This window comes from Aspergillus thermomutatus (assembly GCF_002237265.1).
Source record: "Aspergillus thermomutatus strain HMR AF 39 chromosome Unknown NODE_92, whole genome shotgun sequence".
NCBI lineage: Eukaryota > Fungi > Ascomycota > Eurotiomycetes > Eurotiales > Aspergillaceae > Aspergillus > Aspergillus thermomutatus.
In genome coordinates this window covers 87,604-101,471 of record NW_020798141.1, presented here as the reverse complement: position 1 = coordinate 101,471, position 13,868 = coordinate 87,604, and the positions used below count along the sequence as shown (strand labels likewise).

The window sequence follows — 13,868 nt, the reverse complement described above, 5'->3', positions numbered from 1 at the left end:
GAGGAGGAGGGGGCCCTGGAGGTGCCGAACTACGGCTGGGCGGTACTGGCGGGGCGGATACCTTCCGCTCCCCCTGGAAAGGAGGAGGAACCCCGAAACGGGGGCCACCACCCTCCTCCATAGGGGTCTTGGGAGGTCGCAGAGGAGGAGGCGGGCCAGGGTTGGTACCGGACATGGCTCTCTGTCGGCCAGGAACGGGAGGGCCAACGGTGTGAGCGAGCTTACCTGCATCTGCGATTGGAGGCGGTGCACGGAACCTTGGTCGCGGAGGCGATGGTTCGCGAGCTGGCGCAGGCGCCGGTTCCTCTTCCGCTTCAGGACGAGCTTTGCGCGACGGCGGAGGAGGTGGCGGTGCGCCCCGTCGACTACCCGCGCTGTTGCCGGTGTTTTGTGGACTGATAGCAGTGGTCTTCAAAGCGGGAGGGGCAGATGGAGGTGGAGGAGGCGGAGCCTTGCCTCGCCTCTGATCTTCCGAAGGGGAAGATGTGGGGTCAGCTTCGTTGCCTTGCCTCTGTTCTATATAGGCCTTGATAAAGTCGGAATTCTCCGCAATCTGGTCTTCCGTAATTCCCATCTGCAGGAGTTCATCTAGGAGCCCCTTCCATGATGGATCGCTAGTATCAAAGGGCAACTCCTTGCGCGGAGGACTGCTTGGGGGAGGCGGCGGAGCTAATTGAGTTGGATGCATGTAAGGTGCTGCAGGTGCAGGTGCAGGAGGTGGTACACCCGACCCTGAGGGCGACCGATGGCCTAGTAGACTGCCGAACAGCGAGCGTCCCACGCCGGACTTGCCATTGACCATAGGGGCTGGACCCTGGCCTCGAGTTGATGCGAACGGTGTTTGACGGGTTTCCTTGCTTGCATGTTTCTCCCGCTCATGCATCTTCTTAATGAAGGTCTTTGCCTCCTTCTCATCGGCGAAAGAGAAACCGGCCGCGCAGTCTTCGAGCTCGAATGTGTGGAAGAACGTGCGGTCCTGATTGTATGCGAAATTATCATAGATTTCCTGGTCCCAGATAACACCTCTCCCAGCAGGCTATGCTCCGAAGTGGCGACGAGCCGTCAGCAGTCTTCTTCCTGAATGACAGCCTTTTTGAGAGAAGTAGCTACTCACAGATAAATCCACTAGCTTTAGCCAGAACGTCCGCCCGACCAGGTCGTTGGCGAGCACCGCAGCACCCTGCAGACCTGTGTATGTCCATCTTTGGGGATCGGGGTGTGCGACATAGAGCCGCGCAACGGCTACAGCAAGAATCTTGTTCGATGGTTTCGAGACATTCCTCTTCACAGTTTCTTTGTCGGCGTCGCTAAGAATGGACGGCATGACGGATCACTCAGAGCGCCGAGAAAGGATGACCGAGGGATAAATTGGATGGAGAATGGGCGGCACCAATTAAGTTTTTCTTATATTATGTGTTGCGGATTCATCGCATGAGGATAGGTGTGGCTGCCTCAATGAGAATCGAAGTGTGCTCGTGTGCTAGGCACAGATGTTGATACAGTGCGGCAACCACGGCTTTATAAGGAGAGGCTGGCAAATGATGGAAAATCTGAATTGGACGAGGAGAGTGAAGGGAGGAGAAATATGACTTCTTCTCTATGAGAAGTAATTATTTCTAGGGAACGAAAAGGTAACGTGAGTAGTAGTAGTGTAGAAGATAGTTGGAGAGATGAAGAGGAGCCTGTTGGGTTCGGTCACTTGGGAGTTTGGTGGTTACCTACTGGGGGGCACTAGACCAAGCAGAGGTGGGGAACTTCCATCGCCTAGCAGCTTACGGAGTATAACTATTATGCCTTATATATCTACTGCGAGCTCAACAGCATATACTTATTAACATCTAAAATTCATGTCAATCACTTAGTTCAATCTGAACCGTCTTTCTTCTCTGTATAATTGCCATCCTGGTCAGGCCGCACATTTGTTGGAAGGGAGGAAGTACCTGCCTAATATGCGCTTATCATCAGCCATAGTTACTGAGCAGTACAAAGGTACTTAGTCATGCATATAGGATGCCTCGCTGAATGCCAGACTTCCAGAGACTAGAGAACCTCGACCAGATTTGATCAGAATATAGTCATTAGGAATGATTGTCTGTCAACAAAATTCATCCAAGGAGTTGATCCTGGTCTTGTGGACTGCTGCACAACCTGAATGCCTGAGGTATAACTACAACGACGTCATCCCGCCTACCACGAATTACACAAGTATAAATTAGGGCTGATTGCTTCTGCCTTATCGATGTCTTGAATTCTATCAACCATCTCTCTGAACTTGCAAACACATTTTAAATTTTACTATCTATCGGCTAATCTAAGAAGATAAGCACTATCCGTCCACGTGGATTCATCATGCCTGTCATTCCGTCAGATACTTCCAATTTCCCCACGGCGCAGGGAAGCAATAACTCCGAACATAACTCCTCAAAGGGCTCAGAGCATGAGCAAAAGAAGGCTACTGCCTTTGATCATATTTCTAAGGGACCTCAGATTCCTGACAGTGAGCATACCTTCACAAAGACAACATTACACCACCTACTGATAGCGATACAGGTATGCCACCCAAAGCCTCGAGGGAGGAGATCGAACAGCGCAAGAAGGAACTGAACCAGTAGAATGATGTATTCTGCTATGGTGATCATGTTACAACCATGCCGTCTTTTCAACGAGGTTGCTGTGACTTCCAGCTTCTTCCATGCTCCTTGCTTGTTTTCTATCTTATATTGATGAATGCAACGAACGCAATGCCACTCTACCCAATTGTACCAGAGCGATGATCGTTCAGTATAGTACCGAACAATCTGTAAATCCCATTTCAAAAATATGTTGAATCGAAGTCTATTTCGGATTTCGAGCAGTGCTACCTGAGCCAAAGTCTTCAAAGATGCAGGGGCATCATGCTTGGGCATGTGCAACTCAACGAACTGTTGATTGTCACAAGGACTTCTTGTAGAATGGGAGGACTGGAGACCCACCTGCAGGCTGGTCGGGAAAGAAGATAGAAGACCCGCAAACAGCTCGTCTAACTGCTTTTTGGTCCGCGCTTGATGAACATCACGCCGGTGTCAGCTCCAAACGCATGCGGAACCTCTGTGTATCTCCAAGGCTGGATATCATTATACGAAGCGTTTGGTCCATGAACAGACCGCTTGATTGTATATTCGCCATCGCAGACAACGAAACTGTCATACTGATCAGATATCAGAATTCAATATTTGCTGAAGGGGCTGTTTCACGTACATGGTAGGGCACAGTTTGTGTCTGATCGAAGTGCTCACTTCTTGGGCAATCTGGAAGCTACAATCTCCAACAAAAAGAATGGTACGCCACGCAAACATGTCAGAGTCTTTGACGGCCAGTGCAGCACCTTGACAGGCCCCCACAGAGTATCCAATGCTGAAGCAGGCGGGCTGGCACACTAAGGTAGACTCGCCTCACTCGGCAATCGTATTCCACATATACCAAAATTCGATGGCCGTACCTAGATCTATCGAGGGCTCTAATTGATTGTGCAGCGGAAGGGAAGCCTTATCGGGCTTTTGCAGCTTTTCGAGACGCTCAACGGGAGCTCTCAATGTCCATTTCAAATGCATGCCTGAATAAACAGTCTCTCACTTGGACAAAGTCTATGGAGCTCGATGCAGTTGGCAGGATCGATCTTCGTTGAAAACCCGGCAGTGTTCAAGTCAGATTTAAATGGCCCAATGCGGAGAACAAGATCTGAGGATTCGATTCTCTTGCAAACGGCATTCTGGGACGACAGCCTAGAATAAATATCCCAAATGTAAGTAAACTCTCGTTCGCCGCACTCTTTTCCATGGGCGCGACATAGACAGGAATCTCTAGGGCTGGGACAAGATCGCGGACTCCAGCAAGCGCAGATGGCATATGGCACCTCTATCCACTAAAGTCACTGGATCTTTCGCCTTATCAAGCGCCTCAAGCACCGTTTCAATCACGACAGACTGAGAATTTGAATCGTTATCAGGCGCTGTCAGGTTTAGTGCGTCATCAGTCTAGTGGCATCCACCTTGCTTTTCACCAGGTTTGATGAAATTGCAATGTAAACTGGGCGACTTTGTTTCCAGCATCCCTCGAGGGCCGTATCAATTTGACTTGCAGCCCCGGAAAAGCTTTCGGAGGAGCTTTGCTCCTTGCATAGATACGCTGGGTTGTCCCACGATATGGACAATTGGTGCATAGGTACGGAGTACTTGGAGGTAAGCTTCGTGATCCAAGAGATCATTGCTCGCGCTAGGCCGAGAAAGGTAATCAAAGCTATCTGAGCCAACTCAGACGATTACATCATAGTCAGGTGACACCGCGTCCTCATCAATGCTCAATTTGTCGGAAGAAGGACTTTTTTCCGCGTCAAGAGGCTCCTCATGCCACCTGAACGCGCCAATGTCCCGGTGAAGCTGTCCTTGCCCTTGGTAAGTGTCTTATTAGAGCCAAAAGATCATCCCTAGACCGTAATCCACGTGCTGACGACATCGCATACAGCAATATCAGCAGGACATCTTCACCGAACTACGCGCCGAAGATGAGCTTGTCATCCTTGCCCGAGGTTTGGGCCTCCTGCGCTTGGTGACGAACTTACTCCACTTTTACGATGCCGCAGGGAACAACTTAGTACTAGTTGTGGGTGCTGATGATCGGGAAAATGAATGGATCGGTGAAGGTACGGAGTATGCGGATCACAATACTTGACAGGACATTCAGAAGTTGCGAGACTAAAGCTTGTAGCTCTCGCGGAACACTATGCCATTAGCAAGACCCCTCTGGCCAGGGGCCTTAGAGTCATCAACACTGAAAGGGCGACGGTTCCCATGCGGTACGTGCTCTATTAACGGAATAGGTTATCTAGTCACTGATAATCCTCCAGAGAGAAGATCTACACCCAAGGCGGTATTCTGAGTGTAACATCCAGGATACTTGTAGTTGATCTGCTATCAAGTAAGGCTCTCTTTCTGATGACCACCATGTTATTTACTGAGACATGCAAATAGAACTCCTCGACCCGGAAAAGGTCACAGGCTTGGTTGTGCTCCACGCGGACAGGTATAACCTAGTGCCAAGAGATCAACAAAGAGCGTATGCTGAAAGTTTTCTAGGATAGTAGCAACCTCTACCGAAGCTTTCATCATTCGAATCTATCGGCAAATCAACAAGTCTGGTTTTCTCAAGGCCTTCTCTGACTCCCCAGAGCCGTTCACAACGGGGTTTGCTCCTCTGGCGAATTCCATGCGTAACCTGTTTCTGCGCAAAACATCATTATGGCCACGATTTCATGTCACTGTTGCCGAGTCCTTAGAGGGACACAGAAAGGCCGAGGTGATTGAGCTTGAGGTGCCGATGAGCGATAAAATGCGCGAAATCCAGAATGCGGTCTTAGAGTGTGTGGAAATCAGTATTGCTGAGTTGAAGAAAGCAAATACTGGACTTGATATGGCGGAATGGACCTTGGACAGCGCGTTGCATAGGAGCTTTGACGTCGCGATCAGGCGTCAGCTCGATCCCATGTGGCATCGAGTGAGTTTTAGGACCAAACAGATTGTCAGCGACCTGTCCGACCTTCGTGCGATCCTTCAGTACGTCTGAGTACCCCTAACATGCATGGTCTCGTGTCCGTATAGGAACTAACTCTCAGCACAGCGCATTGCTTACTTATGATGCGGTCTCCTTCGTGAAATATCTGGATACTATTGTAACCGCGCATTCTCCACCGCCTGGTTCGACAAGACATAATCATTCACCTTGGCTCTTTCTCGATGCTGCTCACGTACTCTTCCAGACCGCTAAGTCAAGGGTGTACGAAGGAAAGATCACCAGTGATGCGGCCAATACTCCGCTGGGTTCTCTGCCTTCTACACTTCAACCTGTTCTGGAGGAACAGCCCAAATGGGCCGTTCTAGCAGAAGTTCTAGAGGAGATTGAACAAGATGCTTATTTAAATCCTGTCAGCACGGATGAATCGAATAGTACTGTCCTAATCATGTGTACTGACCAACGGACCTGCCGGCAAATCAGGGAGTATCTCGGAACAATGCATGCCAGAGTCGGTAAAGATAGGCCAGATGATCCAGAAGACCTTGATGCTGTGAACGGGAAGAGATTTTCTGCGGAAGTAATGTTGCGGAGAAGACTACGCGAATATCTTGATTGGAAGACTTCGTTGTCGAATGTTAACAAGAATCTGTCTGCCAAATCAAGCGACGACACCCAGACTGCAAGGGGCCAGGAGTCGCCGAAGCCAACGAGTCAGCAGGGAAGAGCTCCTCCAAACAAACGACGTCGTGTCCGCGGTGGAGGAGCAGTAACATCGGCTGCAGCGCGTGTACCGAATGCTAGCGTTCAGACTGACACCGAATTGCCGGGCCAAGTTTCCAGCTTACTAGAAGTATTACAACCAACTGATATTGAAGAGACACAGAAAGAGGATATCATCAGTGATGACCTGGAAGACACGGAAGATTTCTTCGAGCTCTATGACATGGACGACTTGGTGATAGTACACCCTTACGATGGCGATATGGACGAGCATATACTGGAAGAAGTGCGGCCGCGATATATTATTATGTACGAACCCGACCCAGCGTTCATTCGGCGGGTGGAAGTTTATCGCAGCTCGCATGTTGGAAGGAATGTAAGGGTATACTTCATCTACTATGGAGGCTCCGTGGAAGAACAGCGTTACTTGAGTGCAGTCCGACGAGAGAAGGACTCATTCACTAAACTTATAAAAGAGAAAGGGGTAAGCGGCTTCGTCCGTGTCTCATTCGCTCCGTGTACTAATTGATGCATTACCCAGAGCATGGCTGTCACCCTAACGCATGATAAGAGCCAAGAAGATCCTCAGGAACAATTCCTTCGCACAGTGAACACGCGAATCGCCGGAGGGGGCCGATTAGCCGCAACAGCGTCACCTCCTCGGGTAGTCGTGGACGTTCGAGAATTCAGAAGTGCTCTTCCGTCTTTGTTGCACGGAAACAGCATGGTCATCGTCCCGTGCCAACTAACAGTCGGCGACTATATCCTGACCCCAGATATCTGTGTGGAGCGAAAATCAGTCCGTGACCTCATCGCTTCCCTGAGAAATGGTCGCCTTTACAACCAAACTGAGACGATGCTCCAGCATTATAAGAATCCTCTACTGCTCATCGAATTCGACCAGAATAAATCCTTCACGTTCGATGCGTTCGCATCCGCGTCGACACCTGGCACATCATTCCTTACTGACTATGGCTTCTCGTCATCCGGAACAGGAACCACCTCCCTATCCGTCAGCAGCTCCCTCATGAACCCATCCAGCCCCAAATCCGCCCAGCATCTCCTCGTGCTTCTCACTCTGACATTCCCACGCCTGAAGATCATATGGTCTTCTTCACCCTATCAGACCGCCGAAATCTTCGCTGAGCTGAAGAAGAATAACCCAGAACCAGACCCTATCCGGGCTGTGCAGATTGGCCTTGATATGGATATTGCCGCATCATCACATCCAGGCGATGTCATGGCGGCGGCGGGTATTGAGCATCGTACTTTCAATGCTCTCCCTCAGGACATGCTGCGTGCTGTTCCAGGCGTGACGCCAAAGGTGCTTGAGCGACTTATCCTTGAGACGGGAAATATCAGCGAGATTGCGAATATGGATGTTGAGCAGCTTGATCCTCTGATTGGAAGGGAGGCCGCGCGGAAGATCGTTGGTTTCTTCCGTAAAAATTTATTCGAAACTAGTTGAGATTGTCTTTATCCAGATTGATCAGAAGCATATGGGCACAGTTCATGTAAATATTGAGGACGGCGGTTACCAGCTACATGTACAATCGGAAGACGGAATATTTTTGATTCTCATAAACCTCCCATAAGTCTATCGTAAATTTTCAAGAAGAGGGAAGGAACGAAATAACAGACAAACAAATTGCTAACACGAAACATGCACCTTGCAGCCAGTTTCATTACATGCATTGGCAACTATTTCTCTGCAGAATTACCTGAAATCGAGATTCATGATGGAGACTGAGTTACGGCACAGCCGAACCAGCTCAGCAACATGCACGATCTCAGAAATTCCCCTATCAACCCTGACAGATAGGAACGGCACCGGGTGGCGCTTGAAGCGGTCTCGAACGCGAAGCGGGGAGGCACCGTAACTCTGATCCTCCTCGGTGTCACCTTTTGGGGAGACAGGCGACACAAGAATAGAAAGAGCCCAGGCGTGGATTTTCCTTCCGAGCGCGGCAAAAACCACTGGTCGCAAGAGAAAGAAGAATCGACAGAACGTCCCGGAGTTCGGGAGAACAGAGTTGGCGGCAAAGGGGGCCCCGGTGGGCTCTCGCAGGGTTGACTGCACAGGGATGAACGGTTTTTAGAGCTCGTCGACATCGATCTCCTTCTCATCTTCGGTCTCGCGGTCCTCGTCGAACTCGACGTTGTCCTCAAAGCCTTCGTGGCCATAGGTATCGGTTTCGTTGATCTTGGCGTGCTCGGGCAACTCGCCGTAGGCTTTGAGACTTCTGGCCTCGTCGGCGGTGTACTTCATGATAACGTCGCCCTTTTCGTCCTGGTAGTCACGCAGCGAGAGAAGGATGATGTCACCCTGGTTGATCCAGACCTTCTTCCTCAGCTTGCCTCGGATGTGTGCCAGTCGCTTTTCGCCGTCGAAGCACATGGCCTCCAGTCGGCCGTTGCCGAGCATCTTCACGACCTGCGCATACTCCTGGCCTTCTTCCTTGAAGACGAGCTCACGCTTCTCATTGTCGTTCTCGTTCTTTCCACGACGCCTGTTCTTACCACCCTGTAGACGAAGTTAGCATCTGATTTTGAAAGATATCAAAATTCCGTGGCAAAATCAAGGATCCAAGGCTTTCCTGTCATTTCGTATACTGTGGTGACCACGTTTCGCGCGGCGCAGCCAAACGGGCTGAATGTACGGCGAAATGACAGCGAAAAACTTTCGCGAGCGGGGTTCTCTTGGGGAATCACGGTAATAGCGACAACTTACCTTTCCCTTATTCTTGGGCATGGTGACGACTCGCTATGCGCGCTGACTTTTCCTCTTGATACGGTGACAAGTAAGTTGGTTAAAATAGAAGATCCTAGGGACCAAGCGAGGTGAAAGTGGGGGAGTGTCGAGTTGGCGGAGAGAAGCGCTGGGATCAAATTCGACGCGGTTTAAATATATAGTGCCGAGTCAGAGGTGGCGTGGCGGCCTGAATTCTGCCTAAGGCTCGCCACAAGGTACCCGCCAATCAAAATCATTGATGTGCACCGCCTTTTGCATGGGCGCTTTTTGTGGCAGAAAAAGAGTCCTGGAAACAATGGAAGGACAACAATATCTCCAAGGAACGCTATTGATGCTGGTTTCGAATTGTTTCCATGGGAATTTGACTTGGTGACAGCTAAGATAGCGCATCTTTACTCATACAAGTGACCTCTCTTCATTGGATTTGCCTTCCTTTGTGACTGGGCCTCGAGGCCCTTGATGTGCCAACAGCTCTTTGCCCTGATGCTCGAAGCAAAGGTCCAGAAACAGACCTATACCTACTCATCATGATTGGACAGTCTGTGCAAAGGAAGCTTGTCAAAGGCACCAGTCAGTTTTATATGCGCTATAACCCTAAGACAGTCATACCACCAGTTGCCAATCGATATATCCTCTCTGAGACACATCCCATCCGACCCAAGATCCAACATCTGTACGCCAACCGGGATCCTAATACACTATGGTGGAGAGTAAATCCACAGCCGCTGCAGTCATTTAAGCGAGTGGTTCGCTCGTGGGGTATGAGGCGAGCGCGGTTGGCGTTCCGGCAGGCCCTAGCAGCACAAGGATTCGACGCCGAAGGTAGAAGGTTGGTGTCGGGGACCTCAGGATCTTCGACTATGAGACCACCAAATGACGGTCTCAAAGGCAGCCTCGAGATCGCTGTCTTGCCGCAGAGTGTGAAGGTGGGATACGACGCTGTTCAAAAGGAGATGGACTATCTCGTAAGAACATTGCTGAGACATTTGAGGGACGAAGAGAAGCAGATAAATGCTTGCCGCAAGAGGCAGCAAGACCATAAAAGGATGCCCACAAAGACTAGTTAATCATAATGGAAGAATGGCAAGTCGCTGTGAGACATGAAGCGACACTATGCGCTCTCAAGCCGATGGTGCTATGAGACCTTGGTATATATACACTCGCATTACTACGGCTTTGGGCAGCACCCGACATCGCATTTCAAAAATAACATAAAACCGGAGAGATGCGAATCATGCGACACAATATCAACATTTGAAGTCGTAATCAATCTTCGTCAGTTCTTAAAAATAACATTCCCGGCCCCAGTCTGGGCCGCGAAGGCCGTGCCTTCTTGGCGTGTTGACAACTAAATTGATGGGGGTCGATCATCTCAATGATCAAGTCAACAACGGACAGGCATCCACTTCTATTCCCATTCTTCCGCTTGTATCTATCAGCTGCTGCACGAGAATCAATTGCGCCATCCCTGATAGCTCCTGATTTGCCGTCCTAATTTCTCAAAATGTTGGTCTCCTTGACAGTAGGCAAGGTAGACGCAGGAGTCGCCGTGCTTTTGACGCAGGACAACCGACTCGTAAGCTCCCTCTCTCCCAGCTTTATGATTATCGTCCGACTAGAACTTGCGGCTCTTTCATAATCTCGAAACTTTGCCCTTGAGTCACAGGATTATTGCCTCACTGGTAAGAGGCCGACGGAAGATTCACAGCTGCTAATCCAGGCAATCTACAGATCGAATTCCCCTCCGTCCTCCTCCCGAACAACATCACATCCGGCAGCATCGTCGACATCACAGTATCGCGCAATCACGCCGCCGAGGCCGCGAGCACATCAGCCTTCCAAGCGCTACAGAAGCGAATTCTCAACACCTACGGCGTCAAGACCCCCGCTCCGCCTGTCCTCCGCCTCCGTAACGCAACACAAACCTCCCTAGTCCTAGAATGGGACCCGATCGACCTGGCCACCGCATCCCTCAAGTCGCTTTCTCTCTACCGTAATGGCTCAAAAGCTGGTTCGATACCCAGGCCGCTCGAGACGCGAAGCACCAAGATTAGCGGTCTCGCCATCGACACGGAATATACCTTCCACCTCGTCCTGCGCACAACGGCCGGCACATATCAATCGGAGAAACTGACATGTCGGACGCACAAGATGACCGATCTATCCGGTATCACGGTTACCCCTGGCGTCCTCCCAGAACAGCAGAAGGACGCGCTCGCCGCGGCATTGGATCGCATCGGCGGCAAGCTGATCGACACAGTCCGCATTGACACCACCCACTTTGTATGTACAGAAGGCAGAGGCCCCCTGTGGGAGAAAGCGGTGGAGATGAACATCCCCGTCGTGGTACCGGAGTGGGTTGATGCCTGTGAGGCGGAGGGCACCATCGTCGGTGTCCGGGGCTACTACCTGAACGCAGACCCGAAGGCCAGACAGCTCGGCCCCATTCACGCCTCAACACATCAACATACCAGATCCTCCGTGTCGATGGCCACCAATGCGCCGTCTCAGTCCCAGCCCCAATCCCAGTCTCAGAGTAGACTCAGCCTCCAGCCTCAACCTGCGCACCAGAGGGAATTGAGCGTCGGGGAGCCGCCTGTGACTCCCTTCCCCGGCGCGGATATGAGTGGCCAGCCTCGAGCGGATGAGAGAGAGGTCTCGTCAGATGAAGAGGAATCGCCGCCGTCTCCTCCTCCGAAGGATGATGCTGTAGATGCGGGACCAACACTGAACGGCAAATCTGAGTCGACAAGCCCGGCGGAGGTTGCCTTTCCTGGAAAAAAGGAGGAACAAATTGACGAGAAAGACGGCGCAAAGGATAAAGATGAACTCGCACACGAACAGGCAGAAGAAGAGCAGGAACAGGAAGAACCATCGACTAACGACAGCGGCGCGAAGGGTAAGGGGAAGGAAGGCGAGGGGGACTTCAGCGAGGTTACTCTGTGATGAGCGCGTTCTTGATCCTTGATGCTTCGTGCTGAACAGTATCTGCGTCTGCATACTTATGCGATGAATTACTATACCATTGTGGCGAACAAAGCAAAGCCGACGGCACTTGATTCTGCATTCCTCTTCATCTTCCCTTGAACATTTTCATTCCCGAATGTATGCTCTGCCATTATCTGATGCATTTTTACTTCGTTGTAGTATATAGCCAATCTTAATGCCGTATGACTCACTCCTACTCCTGCTATGAATGATCGAAGAGAGGAAGCCCCAAACCAGCTAAGCAAGTACTCGTAAATATCGTTGACTCTATTCATAGCGTATCATACATGCTTCATGAATCTCATGTATATATCAGGGCAAAGGGCACAAAATGCAAAATGTAATGTAGCTCATGGTCACTGGGACCTCGAAATACCGCCCCGTCTATATTCTAATTTCGGCCTGTAAGCTCCTCGTATCAGGCGCAATTAACGCAATTGAATGTATGGCCGTAGCGGTTGGCTCAGATGCAGGTATGCAGGTCTAGACGTTCCGCACGACGTCGTCGATGGCCTGGGCGACGTACGCGACGTTCTTTTGACTCACTGGATAGCAAAGAGGTTAGTTCGAATTCAACTGGTGATTTAGAGAGGAAATTGGCTTACAGCCGCTGATGGAAGCTCTGCCGGACTTGAGCAGATAGATGTGATACTTGTCTTTGAGGGAGTAAACCTGCGCGGGGGTGAGGCCGGTGTAGGAGAACATTCCATTCTAGATGACCAGGTTAGCCTCGTGCGTAAGCGAATGGTCGTGGGTTGTTGAAGGTAGGGGGCCAATACCTGCTCGACAATGTGTCTCCAGGACCCCGGGGTCTTCAGCCGCAGAAGCTCGTCATAGAGAGCCTTTCTCATCGAGCGGATCCGCGAGCTCATTACTTTGAGATCGTCGTGCCACTGCGCGGTGAGCTCCTCGTTCGTCAGGACCTTCTTCACGAGGTTGCAACCCGCCGTAGGACCCATAGAGTACTCGCCCCGGATCAAATGACACAGATTATTGACGACGGTGTCGCGGAGGCTGTCGCTACCCTGCGGCAAGACGTAGTGGAATGCGCCGACGCGCTGTCCGTAGAGCCCAAAGTTCTTGGAGAAGCTCTGCGCAACGCACATCTCCATGCCGGGCTTCTCGTTGAGGAAGTAACGCACCGCCCATGCGTCCTCTTCGAGGGACCCCGACGCGAAACCCTGGTAGGCCGAGTCAAAGAAGGGGAAGATCTTCTTGCGCTCGCAGAGTTCGGCAATGGCCTTCCATTGCTCCTTGTTGGGATCAAGGCCGGTGGGATTGTGCGCGCAGGCGTGGAGGAGGACGATATCGCCTTGCTGTGCCTCGGCTTCCAGGGTCGACATCATGCCGTCGAAGTCGAAGGACCGGGTCGCGGGGTTGTAGTAAGGGTAGGTCTTGCGGGGGACGCCCGCGATTTCCCAGATGGTCATGTGGTTAGCCCAGGACGGGTTGGAGAGCCAGATGTTCTTGGGCTTCATGTGGGTTGCCAGGAACAGAGCTCCGAGGTGGTTTGCGCCGGTGCCTGCGACGGTCTGGACGGAGCCAATGCGACTCTTGTGCCTCTCCGCTGCGTTCTTGCCATCAAACCCGAACATTACGTCCCGAGCCAGCTCGAGAAAGGCGACGTCGCCTTCAATGGCGGTGTACTCGTGTCTGGAAAGGCTGTCTTCGGCCAGCAACTGCTTCTCGGCCTCGCGCACGCATGGAAGGGGCCATGGCTTGCCATCGTCGGTACGGTAGACGCCGACTCCCAGACTGACTTTCTGCGGGAAAGGATCAGTGGCATATGCGCGATTCAAGGCGAAGATCTCATCCGGTGGGACGGGTGCCAGAGTAGTGAGAACAGACATGGTGCTGGAAA

General features: G+C 51.3%; 5 protein-coding genes across 5 annotated transcripts; 2 read left to right on the top strand and 3 right to left on the bottom strand.

Moving 5' to 3' along the window:
* Nucleotides 1-1,114: 1,114 nt before the first annotated feature.
* Nucleotides 1,115-1,324, bottom strand: CDV56_108185 (uncharacterized protein; the record flags this gene model as incomplete). The annotated part of the gene is made up of 1 exon (XM_026761804.1): nt 1,115-1,324. A coding segment is annotated over one exon (210 nt), but the record flags the coding sequence as incomplete, so codon positions are not given.
* A 3,058-nt stretch (nt 1,325-4,382) lies between these two features.
* Nucleotides 4,383-8,341, top strand: CDV56_107954 (ssDNA endodeoxyribonuclease RAD1; the record flags this gene model as incomplete). The annotated part of the gene is made up of 9 exons (XM_026761573.1): nt 4,383-4,430; nt 4,501-4,678; nt 4,744-4,831; nt 4,883-4,953; nt 5,007-5,058; nt 5,112-5,588; nt 5,653-6,751; nt 6,809-7,696; nt 8,090-8,341. 9 exons carry the CDS (start codon nt 4,383-4,385, stop codon nt 8,339-8,341), a joined length of 3,153 nt encoding a protein of 1,050 aa, XP_026614536.1.
* A 21-nt stretch (nt 8,342-8,362) lies between these two features.
* EIF1AX (translation initiation complex factor eIF1A) lies at nt 8,363-9,019 on the bottom strand (the record flags this gene model as incomplete). Its single annotated transcript, XM_026761551.1, has 2 exons — nt 8,363-8,791; nt 8,999-9,019. The coding sequence occupies 2 exons, from the start codon at nt 9,017-9,019 to the stop codon at nt 8,363-8,365; spliced, it is 450 nt and encodes a 149-aa protein (XP_026614535.1).
* A 527-nt stretch (nt 9,020-9,546) lies between these two features.
* On the top strand, nt 9,547-11,965 carry CDV56_107845 (putative chitin biosynthesis protein (Chs5); the record flags this gene model as incomplete). Its single annotated transcript, XM_026761464.1, has 2 exons — nt 9,547-9,984; nt 10,751-11,965. The coding sequence occupies 2 exons, from the start codon at nt 9,547-9,549 to the stop codon at nt 11,963-11,965; spliced, it is 1,653 nt and encodes a 550-aa protein (XP_026614534.1).
* A 525-nt stretch (nt 11,966-12,490) lies between these two features.
* CDV56_107765 (putative aspartate transaminase) lies at nt 12,491-13,857 on the bottom strand (the record flags this gene model as incomplete). The annotated part of the gene is made up of 3 exons (XM_026761384.1): nt 12,491-12,552; nt 12,613-12,718; nt 12,787-13,857. 3 exons carry the CDS (start codon nt 13,855-13,857, stop codon nt 12,491-12,493), a joined length of 1,239 nt encoding a protein of 412 aa, XP_026614533.1.
* Between the last annotated feature and the right edge of the window lie 11 nt (nt 13,858-13,868).